The sequence below is a fragment of the Hemiscyllium ocellatum genome, chromosome 26 (assembly GCF_020745735.1).
Source record: "Hemiscyllium ocellatum isolate sHemOce1 chromosome 26, sHemOce1.pat.X.cur, whole genome shotgun sequence".
Lineage (NCBI taxonomy): Eukaryota > Metazoa > Chordata > Chondrichthyes > Orectolobiformes > Hemiscylliidae > Hemiscyllium > Hemiscyllium ocellatum.
The window spans coordinates 51,174,093-51,192,225 of NC_083426.1; the positions used below are offsets into that span (position 1 = coordinate 51,174,093).

At 47.7% G+C, this 18,133-nt stretch overlaps 1 protein-coding gene across 1 annotated transcript in view; it reads left to right on the forward strand.

Moving 5' to 3' along the window:
- The window catches only part of LOC132828268 (trichohyalin-like), a 109,656-nt gene that overhangs the window by 45,405 nt on the left and 46,118 nt on the right, over window positions 1-18,133 (forward strand). Inside the window, exons 13-16 of the mRNA XM_060845243.1 lie at window positions 3,188-3,343; window positions 4,859-5,014; window positions 6,745-6,900; window positions 13,864-14,019. Coding sequence (XP_060701226.1) covers window positions 3,188-3,343; window positions 4,859-5,014; window positions 6,745-6,900; window positions 13,864-14,019 — 624 coding nt within the window. The remainder of the gene's footprint in view (window positions 1-3,187; window positions 3,344-4,858; window positions 5,015-6,744; window positions 6,901-13,863; window positions 14,020-18,133) is intronic.

The following is an 18,133-nucleotide window of genomic DNA, read 5'->3' on the forward strand; positions in this document are numbered from 1 at the left end:
ATATTGTCCAGGTCTTATGTGTTAGAACACGGACTGCTTCAATATCTGAGGAGTCATGAATGGGGCTGAATGTCGTACAATCATTGGCAAACATCCCCACTTCTGACTTTAATGACGGAGGGAGGTCATTGGTGAAGCAGCTGAAGATGGTTAGGCCTGGGACACTCCCCTGAAGAACTCCAGCAGAGCGGAGCTGAGATGACTGACCTCCAACAACCACAACCATCTTCCTTTGTGCCAGGTATGACTCCAACCAACAGAGAGTTTGCCTCTTCATACCCATTGATTCCAGGGCTCCTTGCTGCCACACTTGGTCAAATGAAGCCTTGATGTCAAGGGCTGTCCCTCTCCCCTCCCCTCTGGAATTCAGCCCTTGTGTCCGTGTTTGACCCAAGGCTGGAATGAGGTCAGGAGCTGAGTGACCCTGGGGGAACCCAAACTGGGCGTCACTGAGCAGGTTATTGCTGAGCAGGTACGGCTTGCTAGCCCTGTTACTGACACCGTCCATCACTTCACTGGTGACCGAGAGGAGACTGATGGGGCGGTAATCAGCTGGGTTGGATTTGTCCTGTTTTTTATGTACAGGACTGAGATGTGCCATTTTCCACATTGTTAGGTAGATGCAGGTGTTGTGACTGTACTGGAACAGCTTGGCTCTGGGAGCGGCCAGTTCTGGAGCACAAGACTTCAGTACTATTGCCGGAGTGTTTTCGGGGCTCATAGCCTTTGCAATATCCAATGTCTCCAATGGTTTCTTGGTAGCATGTGGAATGAGTTGGCTGAAGATGGGTATCTGTAATGCTGGGGACAGCCGGAGGAGGCTGAGATGAATCATCCGCTTGAGATTTCTGGCTGAAGGTTGCTGCGAATGTTTCAGCCTTATCTTTGGGACTGATGTGGCAGGTTCCTCCATTGAGGATGGCGTCATTGTGGAACCTCTTCTTCCAGTGAGCTGTTTAATGGTCCACCATCATTCACGACCAGATGTGGCCAGACTGCAAAGCTCAGATCTGATCTGTTGGATGTGAGATTGCTTAGCTCTGTGTATCACTTACTTTATGGTGTTTGACATGCAAGTAGGCCTGTTTGGTGGCTTCACCAGGTTGACATCTCATCTTCAGGCGTGCCTAGTACTGCTCCTGGCACGCCCTCCTGCACTCACCATTGAGCCTGGGTTGATCCCCTGACTTGGTGGTAACGGGTGAATGGGGGATATGCCAGGCCATGGGATTACAGATTGTGTTAAAGTACAATTCAAGCTGTTGATGCCCACACCATCTCATGGATGCCCAGTCTTGAGTTGCTAGATCTGCTCAAAGTCTGCCCAATTAGCACGGTGATAGTGCCACACAACATGAGGGAGGGTGGTCTCAATGTGAAGGCGGGACCTCATCTCCTGAAGGACTCTGCCTTATTACCAATTCTGTTATGAACAGATGCAGTTGCAGCTGGCAGATTGGTAAGGAGGAGGTCAAGTCTATTTTTCTCTCTTGTTGATTTGGATTTGATTTGATTTGTAATTGTCACATGTACCTCAGTGAAAAGATAATTACATACAAAGATCATCGGGTGATCAAACAGAGCGAGAAATACAAAGTTACAGCTACGAACAATATGCATTAAAAACAAGATCGACATTAGGTTTTAAATTTATGAGTCCATTTGGAAGTCCAATGACAGCAGGTAAGACGCTATTCTTGACCCTGTTAGAATGTGTGTTTAGACTTTTGTAGTTTCTACTTGATGGAAGGGAGTATAACCAGGGTGGGGGGGTCTGCCTTTCTAAAGCAGAGGGAACTGTGAATGAAGTCAATGGATGGAAGGTTGGCTTCCATGATGGTCCGGGCTGTGTTCATAACTCTCGTAGTGTCTTAAGGTCCTGGACAGAGCAGTTGCTATACCAAGGCACGATGTATCCAGAGATTACCTCACCACCCGCTGCAAACTCAGTCCAGCAGCCATGTCTGTTCAGACCTGACCAGCCAATCAGCAGTGGTGCTGCAGTGTGGACACAGCGTACCCATTGGATACACATCTAACCAATATTTTCGTGTTCTGCACACAGGGGCACTGGGAATATTGAGACCCACCCTCCCTGTGGGTCAGTGAGTACTTGTGGGTCCCGTCTCTGGACATTCCTGATGAACAGCAGGAATTGGAGCTGCTCTGGGATTTGGGATTCAGGTGCCAGTGTGTGAGAAAATCTAACAGTGAATATCTGCAGTGAGCCTTCCCTCTGACCCCCCCACCCTCCCCATGCCGATCAGAATGTTATACACTTCTTTGTTCACCTCCTCAGCCTCTGAATTTGTGCCAAAAACAATCCAAGTTTTTAAAGCCTCACCTTTCGAGCTGATATGCTCCAATCCTGGCAACATCCTGGTAAACGACATTCCCAACTTCTCCAAAGCCTCCCCATCTGTCCGATAGTGAGACGACCAGATGTGCTCAGAATCCTCCAAATGTGGTCCAACTAAAGGCCCTGACAGCTGTGACATGACTTGCTAACGTTTATACTCACTGCCCTAACCAATGAAAGCCAGCATGTGGTCAGCCTTCTCTCCCACCTTATCCAATTGGGTTGCTTCTTTCAGGGAGCCACGTAGTTGCCCCCCAAGAGCCCACTGTGTATCAACACTCCTCATGGGTCAGTCTGGGCTGGACACTTTACTCGTGTTTCTGTCCTCCCAAGATGCATCACCTGACACTTGTCCAGAATAAACTCCATCTGCCATTTCTGTGCCCAACTTTCCAACTGGTCAATTTCCTGCTGTATCCTGTGATCAACTTCCTCACGATCCACAACTGCACAAAATTCCTTGCTGTAACACTAGGAGCAAAATCTATTACACAGAAAATAATAACTTCTGCAGAGATTTACAACATAAAAGATATGACTTCATTGACACTCCCTCACTGTGGACACAACCCACTCATTGAATATACACCCAACCAGTGTGTCCATGTCCTGAACACAGGGACAGTGGGGATATTCAGACCCAGCCTCCTTTCTGTTCCCAATCTCAGGAAATTCCAGAGGAACAGCAGGAATAGCTCTGCACTGGGATTTGGGATTCAGGTGCTGGTGTATGAGATAGTGTTGAAATGGATGTGTCGAGTAACCCTTCCCACTGTCAGTGACTCTCTCTCCCTGTCGGTCTGATTCTATGGTTTTCTCTGTGTGCAGTAAACACAACCAGGCAATCGCTGAGATTGAGAAGCTGAAAGTGACCAATCAGGAGCTGGAGACAAAGCTGGAGCAGATCCAACAGGATCTTCAGGAAGCCCGGGATCGGCTGGTGGGTCAACAAGAGGAAGCAGCCCAGCGAGAGGAGAGAGAAGGGTAAGGGAGTGTGTGCACACCCCATCCAGCCCACAGCCTGCACACAGTGTACTGGCACAAGATGGTGTCTGCATTCACTGTGCGCAGGAGAGGTAGTGCTCAGTTGGTATGTGTTTGAGTTTGTAAAGTTTGTTTGTGATTGGTGCACCTCAGCACTTGATCTGCTAAGTGTGGGTGTGTGCTCCCATTTGGAGACAGAGGTGAGAGCCAGGGGTATAACATGGAGCAGACATTTGAAAGCAGAGAACATGGACAGTACAGCAGAGTACAGATACTTCAGTACAACATGTCTGTGCCAACCATGATGTTATTCTCTTCTACTGCCACCTGCCTTCTCATGTTCCATGTGCCTCCTTTATCATCTTGTTCATGTGTCTGTCTAAATGCTTCTTAAACATTGCAATGGTCTCTGTCTCTACCATCTCACTTTGTGGGTCATCTCCAGGCACCTACCATCCCAAGTGTATAAAACTTACATCACACATCTCCATTAAACTTTCCTGTCTCTACTTAATCCTGTGCCACCCTGGGTATTTGACATTTTCACTCAGGGAAAAAGACCCTAAATATTTACCCTATCCATGCCTCTCATCAAATGATATACCGCCATCAGCTCACCGGTCAGCCTCCCAGTCTCTAACAAAAGGAATCCATGTATGTCCAAGCTCTCCTTATAACTGGAACGCTCCGATCCCAGGAATAGTCTGGTTGAACCATATTGTACATTGCCGAAAGCCTCCACATTCTTCCGACAGCGTGGCGACCAGAACTGTACACAATATTCCCAACATGTTCCAGCTAAACATTTATACAGCTCTAACATGACTTGTCGACATTTATACTCAATGCACTGACCATGAATGCAAGCCTTCTTTACCAGATATCCATTTGTGTTCCCGCTATCGGGGAGCTATGCACTTGCAATCCCAAAATCCTTCTGTAAATCAGTGCTCATAATGGTCCTGCCAAGTAATGGACACTTTACTCTTGTAGTTGACCTCCCAAGATGCATTACCTTTCAATTATCCAGAATAAACTCCATCTGCCATTACTCTGCCCAATCCTCCAACTCATCTACATCCTCATGTATCCTGTGATCACCTTCCACACTATCCACAACTCCACCATTTTCTGCACTGGCAATAAAATCTCTAATACACAGAGAAGTTGATAATTTCTGCAAACATTTATAATATAGAAGACCTGACTTCATAGGCACACCCCTGATGTGGAGACAACCCACCCATTGGATACACACCCAACCAATGTGTCCATGTCCTGTACACAGGGGCAGTGTGAATATTCAGACCCCGCCTCCCTGTGGGTCAGTGAGTGCCTGAGGTTCCCAATCCCAGGAAATTCCTGATGAACAGCAGGAATGGCTCTGCTCTGGGATTTGGAATTCAGGTGCTGGTGTATGAGATAGTGTTGAAATGGATGTGTCCAGTAACCCTTCCCTCTGTCAGTGACTCTCTCTCCCTGTCGGTCTGAGTCTTTGGTTTTCTCTGTGTGCAGTAAACACAACCAGGCAATCGCTGAGATTGAGAAGCTGAAAGTGACCAATCAGGAGCTGGAGACAAAGCTGGAGCAGATCCAACAGGATCTTCAGGAAGCCCGGGATCGGCTGGTGGATCAACAGGTGGAAGCAGCCCAGCGAGAGGAGAGAGAAGGGTAAGGGAGTGTGTGCACATCCCATCCAGCCCACAGCCTGCACACAGTGTACTGGCACAAGATGGTGTCTGCATTCACTGTGCGCGGGAGAGGTAGTGCTCAGTTGGTATGTGTTTGTGTTTGTAAAGTTTGTTTGTGATTGGTGCACCTCAGCACTTGATCTGCTAAGTGTGGGTGTGTGCTCCCATTTGGAGACAGAGGTGAGAGCCAGGGGTATAACATGGAGCAGACATTTGAAAGCAGAGAACATGGACAATACAGCAGAGTACAGATACTTCAGTCCACCATGTCTGTGTCAACCATGATGTTATTCTTTCCTACTGCCATCTGCCTGCTCATGTTCCATGTGCCTCCTTTATCATCTTGTTCATGTGTCTGTCTAAATGCTTCTTAAACATTGCAATGGTCTCTGTCTCTACCATCGCGCTTTGTGGGTCATCTCCAGGCACCTACCATCCCAAGTGTATAAAACTTGCATCACACATCTCCATTAAATTTTCCTGTCTCTACTTAATCCTGGAGGAGAAAGTGAGGTCTGCAGATGCTGGAGATCAGAGCTGAAAGTTTCCATCGCCCCTCCCCCAAGTCCCTCCTCCCTACCTTTTATCTTAGCCTGCTGGACACACTCTCCTCATTCCTGAAGAAGGGTTTACGCCCGAAACGTCGAATCTCCTGCTCCTTGGATGCTGCCTGACCTGCTGCGCTTTTCCAGCAACACATTTTCAGCTCTACTTAATCCTGTGCCACCCTGGGTATTTGACATTTTCACTCAGGGTAAATGACCCTAAATATATACCCTATCCATGCCTCTCATCAAATGATATACCGCCATCAGCTCACCAGTCAGCCTCCCACTCTCTAGCAAAAGGAATCCATGTATGTCCAAGTTCTCCTTATAACTGGAACGCTCCGATCCCAGGAATACTCTGGTTGAACCATATTGCACATTCCCGTAAGCCTACACATTCTTCCGACAGCGTGGCGACCAGAACTGTACACAATATTCCCAACATGTTCCAGCTAAACATTTATACTGCTCTAACATGACTTGTGGACATTTATACTCAATGCACTGACCATGAATGCAAGCCTTCTTTACCACCTTATCCATTTGTGTTCCCGCTATCGGGGAGCTATGCACTTGCACTCCCAATTCCCTCTGTAAATCAGTGCTCATAATGGTCCTGCCAAGTTATGGACACTTTTCTCTTGTAGTTGACATCCCAAGATGCATTACCTTTCAATTATCCAGAATAAACTCCATCTGCCATTACTCTGCCCAATCCTCCAACTCATCTATATCCTCATGTATCCTGTGATCACCTTCCACACTATCCACAACTCCACCATTTTCTGCACTGGCAATAAAATCTCTAATACACAGAGAAGTTGATAATTTCTGCAAACATTTAGAAGACCTGACTTCATAGGCACACCCCTGATGTGGAGACAACCCACCCATTGGATACACACCCAACCAATGTGTCCATGTCCTGTACACAGGGGCAGTGTGAATACTCAGACCCCGCCTCCCTGTGGGTCAGTGAGTGCCTGAGGTTCCCAATCCCAGGAAATTCCTGATGAACAACAGGAATGGCTCTGCTCTGGGATTTGGGATTCAGGTGCTTGTGTATGAGATAGTGTTGAAATGGATGTGTCCAGTAACCCTTCCCTCTGTCAGTGACTCTCTCTCCCTGTCGGTCTGATTCTTTGGTTTTCTCTGTGTGCAGTAAACACAACCAGGCACTCGCTGAGATTGAGAAGCTGAAAGTGACCAATCAGGAGCTGGAGACAAAGCTGGAGCAGATCCAGCAGGATCTTCAGGAAGCCCGGGATCAGGTGGTGGATCAACAAGAGGAAGCAGCCCAGCGAGAGGAGAGAGAAGGGTAAGGGAGTGTGTGAACACCCCATCCAGCCCACAGCCTGCACACAGTGTACTGGCACAAGATGGTGTCTGCATTCACTGTGCACGGGAGAGGTAGTGCTCAGTTATTATGTGTTTGAGTTTGTAAAGTCTCTTTGTGTATGGGATATCATGTCTCACAAACTTGATTGAGTTTTTTGAAGAAGTAACAGAGTGGATTGATGAGTGCAGAGCGGTAGATGTGATCCATATGGACTTCAGTAAGGCGTTCGACAAGATTTCCCATGGGAGACTGATTAGCAAGGTTAGATCTCGTGGAATACAGGGAGGCTCAAAGGTAGAAGACGGAGGGTGGTGGTGGAGGGTTGTTTTTCAGACTGGAGACCTGTGACCAGTGGAGTGCCACAAGGATCGGTGCTGGGTCCACTACTTTTTGTCATTTACATAAATGATTTGGATGTGAGCACAAGAGGTACAGTTAGTAAGTTTGCAGATGACACCAAAATTGGAGATGTAGCAAAGAGGGTTACTTCAGATTACAACAGGATCTGGACTAGATGGGCCAATGGGCTGAGAAGTGGCAAATGGAGTTTAATTCAGATAAATGCGAGGTGTTGCATTTTGAGAAAGCAAACCTTAGCAGGACTTATACACTTTATGGTAAGGTCCTAGGGAGTGTTGCTGAGCAAAGAGACCTTGGAGTGCAGGTTCATAGCTCCTTGGAAGTGGAGTCACAGGTAGATAGGATACTGAAGAAGGTGTTTGGTATGCTTTCCTTTATAGGTCAGTGTATTGAGTACAGGAGTTGGGAGGTCATGTTGCGGCTGTACAGGACATTGGTTAGGCCTCTGTTGCAATATTGCGTGCAATTCTGGTCTCCTTCCTATCGGAAAGATGTTGTGAAACTTGAAAGGTTTCAGAAAAGAGTTAGAAGGATGTTGCCAGGGTTGGAGGATCTGAGCTACAGGGAGAGGCTGAACAGGCTGGGGCTGTTTTCCCTGGAGCATCGGAGGCTGAGGGGTGACCTTACAGGGGATTATAAAATCATGAGGGGCATGGATAGAATAAATATAGAAAGTCTTTTCCCTGGGGTGGGGGAGTCCAGAACTAGAGGGCATAGGTTTAGGGTGAGAGGGGAAAGATATAAAAGGGACCTAAAGGGCAACTTTTTCACACAGAGAGTGGTACGTGTATGGAATGAGCTGCCAGAGGAAGTGGTGGAGGCTGGTACAATTGCAACATTTAAGAGGCATTTGGATGGGTATATGAATAGGAAGGGTTTGGAGGGATATGGGCCGGGTGCTGGCAGGTGGGACTAGTTTGGGTCGGGATATCTGGTCGGTATGGACAGGTTGGACTGTAGGGTCTGTTTCCATGCTGTACATCTCTATGACTCTATGACTCTATGGTGCACATCAGCACTTGATGCGTTCAGTTTGGTGAGTGGTTTGGACAGGAACTCGTCAGGGGTAGTGTTCCGACTGTATCTGCTGCCATTGTCCTTGTAGAGGGGTGTAGTTTTACGTTTGGGAGGTGGTATGTCAGGAGCTTTGGTGACTTTCTGCAGTGTATTTTGTTGATACTGAACGACGGTGATAGAGGGAATGGATGTTTGTGGATGTGGCTGTTTTTCCTCAATGGTGGAGCAGCACCCATCCGGGCAAACGGTGAGTATTCCATCACACTCTTCCAGACTTGTGCCTTGTAGATGATGGACAGGACTTGGGGTGTCAGGAGGTGAGTTAATCACCACAGTGTTTCTCGTCTCTCACCTACTGGTTTCGCCATTGGGTTTGTGTGGTGAGTACACTTGAGTTCCTGGACAATGTCACCCCAAGGATATTGATCGTGTGGGATTCAGTGATGGGAACAGCATTGAATGTTAAAGGCTAGCGATTAGTTCCCCTCTTGTTCGAGATGGTCATTGCTTGGCACTTGTGTGGGGTGCAAATATAACTTGCCCCTCGTCAACTTAAGTCCGGCATTTGCTTCAGTCCCTGAGGAGTTGTGAATGATGCTGAATGTTGTGCAATCCACTGCAAACACCTCCAATTCTGACCTTAATGATGGAGGGAAGGTCATTGATGAAGCAGCTGTAAATGATTGGGCCTAGGACACCACCCTGAGGAACGCCTTTAGAGATGATTTGTAGCTGAGATGATTGACGTACAACAATTCCAACCATCTTACTGTGTAACCAGACATGACTCCAACCAATGCAGAATTTCCCTCCAGATACCTATTGATTCCGGTTTTGCCAGGGCTCCTTGATGCCACATTCGGTCCAAACCAGCCGTGATGTCAAGGCCTGTCCCTCTCCCCTCCCCTCTGGAATCCAGCTCTTGTGTCCATGTTTGACCCAAGGCTGTAATGAGGTCAGGAGCTGAGTGACCATGGGGGAACCCAAACTGGGCCTCACTGAGCAGGTTATTGCTGAGCAGGTACGGCTTGCCAACCCTGTTACTGACACCCTCCATCACTTTACTGGTGACCAAGAGGAGACTGATGGGGTGGTATTGGGCCAGGATAGATTTGTCCTACTTTTAAAGTACAGGACACACGTGGACAATTTTCAAGATGCCAGTGTTGTATCTGTGCTGGGTCAGCTGGCTCCAGGAATGTGAAGGACAGGAGTACAAATCTTTCGTGATATTGCCAGAATGTTGTCAGAGTTTGTATCCTTTGCAGTCTCCAGTGTCTCCAACTGATTGCTGCAAATGTTCAGCCATCATCGGGGTTGGGAATATTTATGCAGCAACCCCCCCTCCCTCCTCCTCCAGTGATTAACCAACTCAAATCATCCACACCCACAATTCATGACTGGATATGGCAGGACTGCAGACCTCAGATCTGACCCATGGTGGCACTGCTCTCTCATAGCGCCTGGCACCGGGTTCAATTCCTTCCTCAGACGACTGTCTGGGTGGAGTTTGCACATTCTCCCCGTGTCTGCGTGGGTTTCCTCTGGGTGCTCCGGTTTCCTCCCACAGTCCAAAGATGTGGAGGGTAGGTGAATTGGCCATGGTAAATTGCCCATAGTGTTCAGGGATGTGGAGGTGAGGGTGGATTGGCCATGCTAATATGGCCATAGTCTTCAGGGACATGGAGCTTAGAGTGGATTGGATGTGCTAAATTGCCCATAGTGTTCAGGGGTGTGTGGGTTAGGTGGATTGGCCATGCTAAATTGCTCATAGTGTTCAAGGATGTGTAGGTTAGGTTGGATTGGCCATGCTAAATTGTCTGCAGTGTCCAGGGATGTGTAGGTTAGGGGGATTGGCCATGCCAAATTGCCCATAGTGTTCAAGGATGTGTCAGGGTGGATTGGCCAAGCTAAATTGCCCATAGTATTCAGGGATGTGTAGGCTAGGTGGATTGGCAATGGGGAGGTGCAGGGCTGCAGGGATAGAGTGGGATGCTCTTAGAAGAGTCAGTGTGGACTTGTTTCCATACTGTAGGAATTCTCTGATTCGTTCTATGATTGTAGGATCACTTAGCTCTGTCTATCATTTATTATTTTGCTGATTGTTCTGCAAGCTGTTTGGTGGCTTCACCAGGTTGTCACCTCATTTTCAGCTGTGCCGCAAGCTGCTGCAGACATGCCCTCCTTGCACTCTCCATTGAACGAGGGTTGATCCTCGGACTTGATGGTAATGGTTGAGTGGGGAAAGTGCTGGGCTGTGAGGCGGCAGATTGTGCTGATGGCCCACAGTGCCTCATGGATGTCGAAGCTTGAGTTGCTAGTTGAAGTCTGTCCCATTTAGCCCGGTGATGATGGAGATGGTTCTAAATGTGAAGTGAGGCTTTGTCTCCACAAGGACTGCACAGGGAGGTCACCCTTACTGATACCACCATGGACCGATGTGTCTGCAGCTACCAGGTTGGTAAGGATGAGGTCAACTATGTTTTTTCCCCCTTGCTAGTTTCCTCACCACCTGCACAGACCCAGCCCAGTAACCATGCCGAGCATCTCTTAGTGGTGAACGTTGAAATCCCCCACCCAGAGTATGCCCTGTGTATGGGGTCATGTGTCTGTCTAAATGTCTCTTAAACATTGCAATTGTATCTGCATCTACCACCTCCTTTGGCAGTTCATTGCAGGCACCTACCACCTCTGTAAAAATAACTTACCTCACCTCTCAACTTAAACCTCTGCCCCCTACAGTGTGACATTTCCATCCTGGGAAAAAGACTCTGATGATACACCTTATTCATGCCTCTCATAATTTTGTAAACTTCTATCATCCCTCAGTCTCCGATGCTCTAATGGAATAACCAAGTTTGTTCGACCTCTTCTTATAGATCATATACTCCAATCTAGGCAATACCATGGGAAAACCCCGCCCCTCCAATCGCCACCAGGACAGAATCCCACTTGTCCTCACCTACCACCCCACCAACCTCCACATACAGTGTATCATCCGCCATCATTTCCGCCACCTCCAAACGGACCCCACCACCAGGGATATATTTCCCTCCCCTCTCCTATCAGCGTTCTGCAAAGACCACTCCCTCCGTGACTTCCTCGTCAGGTCCACACCCCCCACCAACCCAACCTCCACTCCCGGCACCTTCCCCTGCAACCGCAAGAAATGCAAAACTTGCGCCCACACCTCTTCCCTTACTTCTCTCCAAGGCCCCAAGGGATCCTTCCATATCTGCCACAAATTCACCTGCACCTCCACACGCATCATTTACTGCATCCACTGCACCCGATGTGGCCTCCTCTACATTGGGGAGACGGGCTGCCTACTTGTGGAACGTTTCAGAGAACACCTCTGGGACACCCGGACCAACCAACCCAACCACCCCGTGGCTCAACACTTTAACTCCCCCTCCCACTCCACCAAGGACATGCAGGTCCTTGGATTCCTCCATCGCCAGACCATAGCAACACGACGGCTGGAGGAAGAGCGCCTCATCTTCCGCCTAGGAACCCTCCAACCACAAGGGATGAACTCAGACTTCTTCAGTTTCCTTGTTTCCCCTCCCCCCACCTTGTCTCAGTCAAATCCCTCGAACTCAGCACCGCCTTCCTAACCTGAAATCTTCTTCCTGACCTCTCCGCCCCTACCCCACTCCGGCCTATCACCCTCACCTTGACCTCCTTCCACCTATCCCACCTCCATCGCCCCTCCCCCAAGTCCCTCCTCCCTACCTTTTACCTTAGCCTGCTGGACACACTCTCCTCATTCCTGAAGAAGGACTCATGCCTGAAACGTCGAATTTCCTGCTCCTTGGATGCTGCCTGACCTGCTGTGCTTTTCCAGCAACACATTTTCAGCTCTGATCTCCAGCGTCTGCAGTCCTCACTTTCTCCTAATACCACGGTAAACTCTGTTACATTGTCTCCAAAGCCTTCACCTCCTTCCGATAATGCAGTGACCAGAACTGCACACATTACTGTAAATGTGACTGAATTAAGGCCTTTTACAGCTGCACCATGACTTGCCAACATTTATACTCAGGGCCCTGACCAATGAAGACAAACATGCTGTAAACCTTCCTTACCAACTTATCCATTTGTGTTACCACTATCAGGGAGCTATGCACTTGCACCTTAGTATTGGTAAGTGTGACCACCTCATACTGCTGCGGAGCCAAAATCCAGCCTTCACATTGCCAATACTCTCCATCATGTTATGTGCTCCTATCACTGTAGTTGAGATTAAATTCCCTACAGTGTGAAAACAGGCCCTTCGGCCCAACAAGTCCACACCAACCCTCCAAAGAGTAACCCACCCCGTCCCATTTCCCTCTAACTAATACACCCAACACGATGGGCAATTTTTGAATGGGCAATTCACCTGACCTGCACAGTTTTGGACTGAGGGAGGAAACCCACACAGACACGGGGAGAATGTGCAAACCCCACACAGACAGTCGTCAGAGGCTGGACGCGAACCTTGAACCCTGATGCTGTGAGGAAGCAATGCTAACCACTGAGCCACCGTGCCGCCCCATGGACGTGGTAGTCCTACCACCTCCCTTGGTACATATCACCCTCTGTGTAAGTAACTTGCCTTGTAGACCTCCTTTCACCTGTTCCCTCTCACTCTAAGCCTATGCCCCCTAATATTTGTCAATTCCATCCTGGGAAAAAGACTCCTACTATCCACCCTGTCCTTGCCTGTCAGCCTCCGACACTCTAGTGAAAACCATCTAAGTTTGTGGAAGCTTCCCTTACAGCTAACACTCTTCAATCACCGGCAATATATTCATAAAACTCTTTGCATCGCCTCCAAACTCTCCACTTCCTTCCGGTAATGCGGAGACCAGAACTGCATCCACACTCCAAATGTGTCCTAACTAAAGTTATATCCAGCGTGAGTATGAATTGCCAATTTTTCTGTTGAGTGCCCCATTAAAGGCAAGCGTCCCATACCCCTTGCTTATAACTCGATCCACGTTCAGGGAGCTGTGCACTTGCAGCCGAAGTTCTATCGAAATATCGGTGTTCCTAATGGTCCTGCACGTATATTTTCGTCTTATGTTTGTCTTTCCAAAATGTATCACCTGACACGTGTCCAGAATAAACTCTATCTGCCATTTCTCCACCTCACTTTCCAATTGGTCTATATCCTGTGAACAACTTCCTCACTATCCATAACTATCTATGTTGCAGCACTGGAAATAAAATCTATTACGTATATAGAAAATAATAATTTCTGCAAAGATTAATGATATAATCTATCTCGCTTCTCAGACACACCCCTCACTGTGAATGCAATCTGCCCATTGGGTACACACTCAACCAAGGTGTCTATGTCCTGTACATGGGCAGTGGGAATATTCAGACAGTGAGTGCCTGTCGTTCCCAATCTCAGGAAATTCCTGATGAACAACAGGAATGGGAGCTACTCTGGGATTTCCAATTGAAGTGCTGGTGTATGAGATAGTGTGGAAATGGATGTGCCCAGTAACCCTTCCCTCTGTCAGTGACTCTCTCTCCCTGTCGGTCTGATTCTTTGGTTTTCTCTGTGTGCAGTAAACACAACCAGGCAATCGCTGAGATTGAAAAGCTGAAAGTGACTAATCAGGAGCTGGAGACAAAGCTGGAGCAGATCCAACAGGATCTTCAGGAAGCCCGGGATCAGGTGGTGGATCAACAAGAGCAAGCAGCCCAGCGAGAGGAGAGAGAAGGGTAAGGGAGTGTGTGCACACCCCATCCAGCCCACAGCCTGCACACAGTGTACTGGCACAAGATGGTGTCTGCATTCACTGTGCGCGGGAGAGGTAGTGCTCAGTTGTTCTATGCTTGATTTTATATGTCTGTTTGTTTTTGGTGCACATCAGCACTTGATATGGTAAGCCAGGGTGTGGACTCCGAGAAACAGAGCTAGAAGCCATAGTTCGAACATGGAGTGGACATTTTAAAGCATAGAACATAGAACAGTACAGCACAGTGCAGGCAGTTTGACCCACTATGTCTGTACCTACCATTTTGCCATTTTAATCAAAGTCTGCACCTATCTGTTGCCAGCCTTTTTTCCTATGTACTCATGGAAAGGTGGTGTCACTGGCTGGGCCCAGCATTTACTACCCGGCCCTAGTTGCCCTTGAGAAGCTGGGGGTGAGCTGCCATCTTGAAGCGCTGCAGTCCCCCTGCTGTGGGTTGACCCACAATGCCATTAGGAAGGGAATTCCAAGATTTTGACACAGTGACAGTGTAGGAATGGCGATATATTTCCAAGTCAGGATGGTGAGTGGCTTGGAGGGGTAATTGGAGGGGGTGGTGTTTCCATATACCTGCTGCCCTTGTCCTTCTAGATGGAAGTGGTTGTGGGTTTGGAAGGTGCCACCTGAGGATCTTTGGTGAATGTCTGCAGTGCATCTAATAGATGGTACACCCTGCTGTTACTGTGTGTCGGTGGGGGAGGGAGGGGGTGTTTGTGGATGTGGTACAAATCAAGTGCTTTTTCCTGGATGGTGTCAAGTGTTTTGAGAATTGTTGGGGCTTCCCCCATCCACAGAAGTGAGGAATATTCCATCACACTCCTGACTTGTGCGTTGTAATTGGTGGAAGGGCTTTGTGGGAGGGTCAGGATGTTGAGTTACTTTGCTGCAGTATCCCGAGCATCTGACCTGCTCTTGTAGCCACTTGGTATATATGGAGAGTCCAGGTGAATTTCTGGTAAATGGCAATCCCCAGAATGTTGATAGTGGGGGAATTCAGTGATGGTAGCACCACTGAAAGTCAATGGACATTAGTTAAATTGTCTCTTGTTGGTGATGGTCATTGCCTGGTATGAATGTTACTTGCCCCTTGTCAGCCCAAGCCTGGACATTGTCCAGATCTTGTTGCATTTGAACACGGACTGTTTTAGTCTCTGGCGAGTTGTGAATGGTCCTGATCATTGTGAAATCATTGGCAAATATCCCTAGTTCTGACCTTATAGACTCATAGAGTCATAGAGATGTACAGCACGGAAACATACCCTTCAGTTCAACTTGTCCATGCAAACCAGATATCCTAAATTAATCTTGTCCCAATTACCATGATTTGGCCCATATCCTTCTAGACTACTTCATATTCATATCCCCATCCAGATGTCTTTTAAATGCTGTAATTGTACCAGTCTCCACCACTTCCTCTGGCAGCTCATTCCATACACGTACCACGCTCTGCATGAAAAAGTTGCCCCTTAGGTCCCTTTTAAATCTTTCCCCTCTCACCCTAAACCTATGCCCTCTAGTTCTGGACTCTCCCATCCCAGGGAAAAGCCTTTGTTTCCTTATCCTATCCATGTCCCCTCATGATTTTGTAAATCTCTATAAGGTCACCCCTCAGCCTCCGACACTCCAGGGAAAACAGTCCCAGCCTGTTCAGCCTCTCCCTGTAGCTCAGATCCTCCAACCCTGGCAACATCCTTGCAATTTTTTTCTGAACCACTTTAATTTTCACAACATCCTTCTGATAGCAAGGAGACCAGAATTGTATGCAGTATTCTAAAAGTGACCTCACCAATGTCCTGTACAGTTGCAACATGGCCTCCCAACTCCTACACTCAATACACTGACCAATGTAGGCAAGCGTACCAGATGCCTTCGTCACTATCCTGCAACTCCACTTTCAAGGAGCTATGAACCTGCACTCCAAGGTCTCTTTGTTCAGCATCACCCCCCAGGACCTTACCATGAAGTCTATTAGTCCTGCCCTGCTTTGCCTTCCCAAAATGCAGCACCTCGCATTTATCTAAATTAAACTCTACCTACCACTCCTCGGCCCATTGGCCCATCTGATCAAGGTCCCGTTAAACTTCTTCGCTCTACACTACACCTCCAATTTTGATGTCATCTGCAAACAGAGGACCCAGCACTGATCCTTGTGGCACTCCACTGGTCACAGGCCTCCAGTCTGAAAAACATCCCTCCACCACCACCCTCTGTCTTCAACCTTTGAGCCAGTTCTGTATCCAAATGGCTAGTTCTCCCTGTATTCCCTGAGATCTAACCTTGCTAACCAGACTCCCATGGGGAACCTTGTCAAACGCCTTACTGAAGTCCATATAGATCACATCTACCGCTCTGCCCTCATCAATCCTCTTCATTAGTTCTTCAAAAACCTCAGTCAAGTTTTGATTTCGAGATGCCGGTGTTGGACTGGGGTGTACAAAGTTAAAAATCACACAACACCAGGTGATAGTCCTGATGAAGGAGCGACGCTCTGAAAGCTAGTGTGCTTCCAATTAAACCTGTTGGACTATAACCTGGTGTTGTGTGATTTTTAACTCAATTAAGTTTGTGAGACATGATTTCCCACGCACAAAGCTATGTTGACTATCCCTAATCAGTCCTTGCCCTTCCAAACACATGTACATCCTGTCCCTCAGGATTCCCTCCAACAACTTGCCCACCACTGATGGCAGGCTCACCGGTCTATAGTTCCTTGGCTTGTCCTTACCACCCTTCTTAAACAGTGGCACCACATTAGCCAACCTCCAGTCTTCTGGCACCTCCCCTGTGACTATCGATGATACAAATATCTCAGCAAGAGGCCCAGCAATCACTTCTCTAACTTCCCACAGAGTTCAAGGGTACACCTGATCAGGTCCTGGGGATTGATTCATCTTAAGATGTTCTAAGATGTCTGAAGATGTCCAGCACCACCTACTCTGTAAAATGGACAGTTTTCAAGATGTCACCATCTCCAGCTTCTATGTCCTTCTCCACTGTAAACACTGATACAAAATACTTTTTTTAGTATTTCCCTATCTCTTGTGGTTCGACATGTAGGCAGTTTTGCTGATTTTGAAAAGGCCTATTCGATCTTTCGTTACACTTTTGTCCTTCATGTATTTGTAGAATCTCTTTGGATTCTCGTTAACTCTATTTGCCACAGCTATCTCATGTCCCCTTTTTGCCCTCCTGATTTCTCTTGAGTATACTCTGCCTGCCTTTATACTCTTCTAAGGATTCACTTGATCTCTGCTATCTATACCTGACATATGCTTCCTTCTTTTTCTTGATCAAACCCTCAAGTTCTTTTATCATCCAGCAATCCCTACACCTAACTGCCTTGCCCTTCACCCTACTAGGAGCATCCTGTCTCTGGACTCTTGTTACCCTATTTCTGAAGGCTTCCCATTTTCCAGCCTTCCCCTTACCTGTGAATATCTGCCCCCAATAAACCTTTGAAAGTTCCTGCCTAATATCATCAAAAGTGGGCTTCCTCCAATTTAAAACTTTAACTTTTAGATCCCGCTCCTCCCTCACCAGGCTAAGTCCTCCCAAGCAGCTCCAAGAAATATTCCTACCGTGTATTAGTCCCCATCCAATTCAGGTGTAATCTGTCCTTCTTGTACAGGTCACTTGTACTTCAGGAGAGACTCCAATGACCCAAAAATGTCAATTATTCCCCCCAGCGCCAGATCCTCAGTCACACATTCATCTGCTCTACCCTCCGATTCCTACAGTCACTAGCTTGTAGCACCAGGAGTAATCTGGGTATTACTCCTCTTCAGGACCTACTTTTTAAATTCCTGCCTAACCTCCTATATTCTCTCCTCAGAGCCTCATCCTTTTCTCTTCCCTTGTCATTGGTTCCAATGTGTACAATGACCTCCTATTGGTCGCGCTCCCCTTTGAGAGTATTCAGCTGTCTGTCCAAGATATTCTTGATCCTGGCGCCAGGGAGGCTACACACCATTCTGATAGCTCTTTGTCAGCCACAGGAATGTCTGTGCCACTGACTAGAGAGTTCCCTATCACAATTGATTGCTTGGAACCCGATGTAGTAGGCAGCACAGTGGCACAGT